The following is a 7,183-nucleotide window of genomic DNA, read 5'->3' as shown; positions in this document are numbered from 1 at the left end:
ATTACATTAACTAATCAATCTATCACATGTACCAGCAATGTGTTAAATAAATTAAGCATTTAGCTACATTGCATTTTATTATCCTGACAATGCATATACTGTTTTAATTAGTCTGTCTGGGTGGAATCTTGCCCATGTTATTCTTCTCACTTCCAATCCTCGGAGGAAATTGAAACTTTGCACAATTATTTATTGTCAATGATAGCACAGGAATCAATCAAATAATCGACCAAGTAGTCATTCAATTAATCTCATCTGTTCCTTGACTTTCGTCGTAATGGTGTTGTAACAGTTTGAGTAACAAAATTTCTCCATTTTATCCGGTCAGCAGTCACTCTTAGTAGGATATCAAGAGAGAGGTTAGTCTATTCTGTTTCATTGACCAGCCACCCTTTCTTTGGACGACCCTTTCTTCATGCTCTCTCCACTGTACTTTGGAAGATGACCTTAAGACAGTGAGTCATGTCTTACAATAGGTATTCACTAATTTTGTTTCATAGAGAAAGTGTACTAAGCTAAGGTGAGAAACGCCTTGTATAACGAGTTTGTAAACATTTAAACTAACAATAAAGTTCAATTTCGATAAGTACTTGGATAGCTCAGTTGCAAACACGTCGGCCCCATCATCGTGGAGGCTTGAGTTTGAATTCAGATTCTAGCAACTTTTTTTTTACAAACAGAACATGTATCTAAGTGCGAAAAGGACTGTTGTCAACTTGTAAAATAGCAGAAATGTCAAAGAACAGATTATGTATACATACAAAAATAAAATATAAAATATTGGACTATTAAAATTGCATTTAATTACTTTATTCATTAACTTTACACACATGTGTGAACCATAGACAAATCCTTTCCGAAAACACGCTCAGATTTATTTAAGTAAACTTAAATAGACCCCCGTCGTACAACGGCCTTGTAAGAGTACTATTTGACAAATATGTAGGTCGCAATTGGGTCTAATCTGTCACATGAAATACTACTTTTCCTTAATCTTGGAACGTGAAGATAATCCCTTCTTGTTCTTATTATATGTAAGTTATCCTTGGGCTTTTAAAGTTATTTTTAGTTTGACTAAACTACCATTTCCACTTTTTCTATCCCTCTAATTTTCTCTCTATCCCCCTAAAGCCCTCCCTCCCCCTCTCTCTTTCCTTCTCTTTCTCCCTCCCCTCTCTCTCTCGTCTCTTAGTTTTATCATTTATGTTATGTTTCATAAATTATATACATTTTTTATTAAAAATATTGAAAATATAAGATCTCAGTAACAATTGTTCAAGCTAATACAACCACCCAATTTAAAACCAATTTCACAAACAAGCACGCACAAACATACACACGTGGAATGAAAAGCTAATCGCACCGTCTAAGAGTAACACTTCATGGTTAGACCAACTGTAGTTCCTCACTCCAATGTAAACTACAAACATGTCGAGAAACGCAATACTTTGAGTCCGAGACTAATTTCTATTAGAACTCTAGCAACCCGATTTCAAACCCTAACCATCACAAGCTTCAAACTCTAGACCATCAATTACAATCTTAACCACGAAGTACGCATAATGAAATGTGACTAAAGATTTTTCAATACAAAAAGGTTGTGCTGAAAATTATTGTTCTAATACTGGTTTTGTATCATATTAACATATGCATTTAAACACATATAATAAGAAATATATAGGCCTACACATTTTCTATATAAAAACATTGCATTTAATTAAAATGTGGAAACGGGAAAACGGGCCTAACCATGATCTTCCAAAAAAAATGTATCTCCAATGTTCCGTCCTTGCCTCCTCTCCTACTGGGTCTTGTACGAGGATGAAAAAACAACAAAGAACTACACGGTAAAGTCAACAGCCTGGACTAGACGATTCTCACACAATGATCTAATAGCCATGACATAAAACTACCAGCTTGTCTCTTGTGCCTCTGAAGATAACTACGGAAGCTCTGTCGATCTAAATGAAATTGGCGAAGGGAAACATACAGTATAGTGAGCCTGTATCATTCAATATAATATAATATATATATAAACAGGATTATTGTCACCAGCCATAAGCAAACATTTTTGGTAGGCATCATACTGCAGTTGCTGGCAAAACTTAAAGTTGAATTGATGGCGAGACTTTTCTGTACCAAAACTCTCGACACTTTATTGGACCAGAAGACTGTCATGGACTGAACGAAAGTAACTCTGAAGAAAAGATTTACCGAAAGTTATATATTCTATAGTTTTAGGATTCAAAATAACAGGACCTTCAAAACACAATATATAATGATGTATATATCTGAACTGTTATCTTACATTTTTTATTCATATTGCACTAAGTAATCTGTAAATTTAGTTGTCTAAACTCTAAATGATTATATCTACCTGATCTAGTGATTTAAAGTCGTACTTACTAGTTGAGCTAACATGTATATTTTCAAAGCTAGTGTTTAATTTAAACGTACCAAAGACACAACTAGAGTTAATGGGATTAATCTAATGTTGGAATTATGGGGGGAAAAAAAGGAAATCATTCCGTCATGGTTTCGTGATGTTTGGCAAAACAATCCTGGGATGAAACTAATCCGTACATTTCTAGTTATTTGAATAGGTAAATATTATATAAGTCATTCTAATAGTGAAGTTCAATATTCTACATCTATAGGCTTTGTTAGTCTTATTGACTGTGTTCTTCCATTGGTTCTCTTATTTTTTCTCTTATTTTTATTTCTATGAACTGCCACATGTAAATAAATACTGATGTAAAGTACACATTTCCGAGGTACAAGACAGAAGCCGAGATGGGACGATCAGACATTCACCCGCACTGTCCGGGATATCAAATGTCATTTCCGAAAATAAAGAGAAAAGATAAGTGTATGGACTTCAAGGAGTAAGACAATTAACTAGATTTGGTACAATTAAATCTTAAAATCTCTAAACATATTTGCTTTGGTGACGTCCATTTCAAATAGTGAAAACATAAAACTTTTCTACGAATATCTGGGAAGCGTGGTCGAGAGACTAAGTATGCTTAAACCTGGCCTGGCTTGGCTACCTGTGAAGGGTCTCGAGGTTCGACACCTGACTCGAGCAGAGTTGTGTTTAATGAGCGCGTAAAAGCAGCACAGAAAGCCTCCTAGACAACCCCTCCCCACTGGTCCACAACTGTGATTGGACCATAGCGCTCTGAGCATACTATAGCAATGAAAGTAGCGCTATTTAAAAGCTATATCTCTTTGATAGTAAGAGTTGAGAGAAACTATTTAAAGTTCTTAAAATACTAGATCATTTAGTCAAAATGAAAGAGTTACTAATAAAATAAATTCCCAGATTTTACCTGAAATGTATATTTCCTACTGGTGTATCCGGTGCAATCCAGTTGAATGTAAGACTAGATTTTACTACATCATTTGAGTGAACAAGAGCTTTCTAAAAATAGACAAGAAATTTTGTTCCTTTCAAAAGTCTAAAACAGCACTAGCAGTATTTAGCTTAAAAAAACAACAATAACTTAAAACAATAATGGAAATATTGTTATTATGATTTTACAACACATCAAATCATCTTCTAGATTTGCTCTGTCCTTATCTTATAAACTACAGACGTTACTTCAAAAAAGCTGACTACTTTCCACGCGTGTTCCTAGGTCAATCTAGTCATGCATTTTAACAAACACCTTCAATTCTGTCATGTCATTGGTTCTTATCTTTGATGTGTTAGATTTCAACAAGATGAGAGCTTAACGCAGAAAAAATACTGTTTAAAAAGTTATTTTCATGCAAAGACTTTATTTACATAAAAGAAGTTCTCTGAAAAGTTTCTTAAAACATATAACCGGAACTTTCTTCACTCTACCAGTGATTAGTCTTATGCGTTCTCATTTTTCATGCAATTTGACAGTTTTGAAACTGATCCGAAGTTGAATTTAAAGCCCTTACACATACACCTGAAATGATATATAAGATAAGAAGAAAATAAGATTTGAATTAAATGACTGTAGCACATTGTAGTACAACTGATTTGTCTATTTTCCGCCTGTTTCCAGCGTGTCTGAAGTTCATGTCCGTTGTGTGAGTTCCTAGAGTTTAAATAATGTCATATCTGACGAGTTTGTATTTGTTCAGTGTTTACTATCATCTTGTTGAATAAAGCCATGATATTGGTATTCTAGTCATGGAATCACATTAGATAACTGTCCTTATAGTTTTGTATGATACTATTTGGATGTAGTTCTATGTTGAAAGATAATGCAGATAAAAACCACTTACCCCAGAGCATGCCAGTCTTGTGTTTGAGACAACAGAGAACGTACCCAACATTTCTTGACTTTGACTGGCATCTGATCGTTTGGCTTGAATCATGAAGCCAGTAAAGCCTGCACTGGATGACTTCAAAGTAACTAAACAGAGAATAACAAAAAAGCAGTGAAACATTATTTATGCTGGATGCACATACAAATAAAATACACGTTTCTTTTCAAATGGTCATATCTGGTTATAGAAAAATAGAGCGTACCAGCGATACCTTGACCAGGTTTGAACGACATTGCATGAAAGGTCACTGAATAAGGTGATGCTGACCTTTGTGTGCTGACACCATGGAATGGTATTAGATCAGTACAAGACCTGTCGACATTAAGACCATTGGAATAGCACATAGAACATGGTATCAGGGCTGATGTGAACACAAGTCTGTACAGAAGACTCATGAATTGTCACCTGTAAGTAAAGTAACCCAAAGAATACAATTCATAAACTTATTTTCAAAACCTTTTGTAGCTCTAAGAGACATTAAATACTAGTTATGTTTAGATACGTTAGGTTAGTCGTGTGTTGATGTATGTTAGTCGTGTGTTGATGTATGTTAGTCGTGTGTTGATGTATGTTAGTCGTGTGTTGATGTATGTTAGTCGTGTGTTGATGTATGTTAGTTGTGTATTGATGTATGTTAGTTGTGTGTTTGATGTGTTATGCTAGTTATGTGTAGCTATGTAATGTTAGTTAAAAAAGTCCACTATTTTTCCTTGTCACGGTCTGCAAAAGAGTTAATAGCTCAGCAGCAAAAAGCTGGCTTGAAGTAATGTTAGTTGTGTCTTCAATTTACATGCTACCATGAAATTATTATTAATTTAATCTTTAACAAATAATTTTTTTTTCACCAAAACAAAATGATCAAGTAAATTTTTTTTTTTTTTTTGTAAACTATAAGAACTTTCCTCGTGATCATTATAATTTCTTCTTTCTGCGTTGACCAGCGTGTGTATAATTTATTGGTCTAAAGACAAATTTCCTTTTCTATAAGCTCAAAGATATACATATTCTATTCCAGATCTATATACAGTAGAGCCTTAGGCTATTTGTTTTTAAAAAACTCAAGTCCTCATCCTTTAGGACAAAAGTTTTGCTTGATTGTTTGTTTGGCTAAGGATGTTTAATGTAACATGAGTATCTTTCTCTGAATGAAAAGTCATTAGATAATAAGACAAACACAGTGCAAGCAATAGGTAAGTTCATGTAGAGTGCATGTCTTTGTAGCAAACTAAAAGTCAACTTTGAACTTATTAATCTACGCACTAGCGAAAACAAATTTGTACAACTGTTGGATTTTTTCATATAGAAAATAATGTGACAACACTAGATCTAATTTCTATTCTTTTTTTTTTTTTTTGCTTTAATATTTCTTCAGATTCAGTCACAAATCTATTCAATAAAAAAAAACACATAACAGACACAGCGATTACAATAATACATTGGACAAGTAAATAAAATACTTTAAAAAGAGTATCAGTCATCTGTAGGTTGTATATCCATTGTTCATACTTCACATTCAACTATAAACTTTCTATGAGGTAACGGTATACATGTTTTCAATAAAAACCCAACTCCAAGTGTACATGCTTGCATGTTAAGATTTTGGTCGTTTAACTAATACAATATATAATATATGATTCACTGAGTATATTTATTTTAAAACCATGACTTCAAGAGAAAATATTTCACTCAATTCAAGTCAATATTTACGATCTACAGTTACACATTTCTGAACAAAATAATAGCTGGGAAACAATCTAACTAACGGAAATCCTCCCCAAAATTTTATCTACCTGAAATCTATATCCTCCGTTTAATATGTGGAGTGAAGTGACGCCGCGCCAACCAACCAGCGCCAGGTCTGAGCGTCTAGAGACTTCCTTGTACTTATATATCCACAGGCCTGAGAGACATCTTAGCTAAAGTCACTGGCAAGTGCGTCATTCAATCACTAATGAAATAGAAATATTGATAGATGTTCAGAAAGCCGAGTGGCCTTCGTGGCATCAAGAAAGTGTTAGTGACCTTCAGGACATCAACAAAATGTCTAGTGCAGTTTATGACATCGACAACGTATCACGTGACATTTGTGACATCGACAACGTACCACGTGACAAATGTGACGTCTACAAAGTGTCAGGGCGGCCTCCGTGGCATCATCAAAATGTCACGTAATCTTCATGACATCAACAAAGTGTCATGTGACTTTCATACACCAATAAAGTGTCATCTGACTTTCATACACCAACAAAGTGTCATGTGACTTTCATACACCAACAAAATGTCACGTAACCTTCATGACACCAACAAAGTGTCATGTGACTTTCATACACCAACAAAATGTCACGTAACCTTCATGACACCAACAAAGTGTCATGTGACTTTCATACACCAACAAAGTGTCATGTGACTTTCATACACCAACAAAGTGTCATATGACTTTCATACACCAGCAAAGTGTCATGTGACTTTCATGCACCAACAAAATGCCACGTAACCTTCATAACACCAACAAAGTGTCATGTGACTTTCATACACCAACAAAATGTCACGTAACCTTCATGACACTAACAAAGTGTCATGTGACATTCATACACCAACAAAGTGTCATGTGACTTTCATACACCAACAAAGTGTCATGTGACTTTTATACACCAACAAAGTGTCATGTGACTTTCATACACCAACAAAGTGTCATGTGACATTTCATACACCAACAAAGTGTCATGTGACATTCATACACCAACAAAGTGTCATGTGACATTTCATACACCAACAAAGTGTAGGTGAGGCTTAAAAGTTTAAGGTCTTAATGCGAAATAAAAAAAAAGTGCAGATGATGAATGGGGCTTTAAATGATGATTGATTTCTGTGTCCG

The 7,183-nt window shown here is 34.5% G+C and overlaps 1 protein-coding gene across 1 annotated transcript; it reads right to left on the bottom strand.

Moving 5' to 3' along the window:
- Positions 1 to 1,160: 1,160 nt before the first annotated feature.
- On the bottom strand, positions 1,161 to 6,289 carry LOC106059377 (putative ferric-chelate reductase 1). Its single transcript, XM_056030548.1, has 5 exons — positions 6,099 to 6,289; positions 4,511 to 4,713; positions 4,264 to 4,394; positions 3,333 to 3,424; positions 1,161 to 2,197 (listed from the first exon to the last, which is right to left on the bottom strand). The coding sequence occupies exons 2-5, from the start codon at positions 4,701 to 4,703 to the stop codon at positions 2,008 to 2,010; spliced, it is 606 nt and encodes a 201-aa protein (XP_055886523.1). The 5' UTR covers positions 4,704 to 4,713; positions 6,099 to 6,289; the 3' UTR covers positions 1,161 to 2,007.
- Between the last annotated feature and the right edge of the window lie 894 nt (positions 6,290 to 7,183).

Source organism: Biomphalaria glabrata, chromosome 5, assembly GCF_947242115.1.
Source record: "Biomphalaria glabrata chromosome 5, xgBioGlab47.1, whole genome shotgun sequence".
In the NCBI taxonomy this organism is placed as follows: Eukaryota; Metazoa; Mollusca; class Gastropoda; family Planorbidae; genus Biomphalaria; species Biomphalaria glabrata.
Note: the sequence above shows the minus strand (reverse complement) of the source record. Positions and strands in the feature narration are given on the sequence as shown.

Bases quoted from the DNA above. Each gene is read 5' to 3' on its own strand.
- LOC106059377 (XM_056030548.1), bottom strand. From the start codon at position 4,703: ATGAGTCTTCTGTACAGACTTGTGTTCACATCAGCCCTGATACCATGT. The intron at 4,395-4,510 runs GTACGCTCTATT...TTCTCTGTTTAG, and splicing joins ACCTGGTCAAGGTATCGCTG to TTACTTTGAAGTCATCCAGT. The intron at 2,198-3,332 runs GTAAAATCTGGG...TCTTTTCTTCAG, and splicing joins GTAGGAAATATACATTTCAG to AGTTACTTTCGTTCAGTCCA.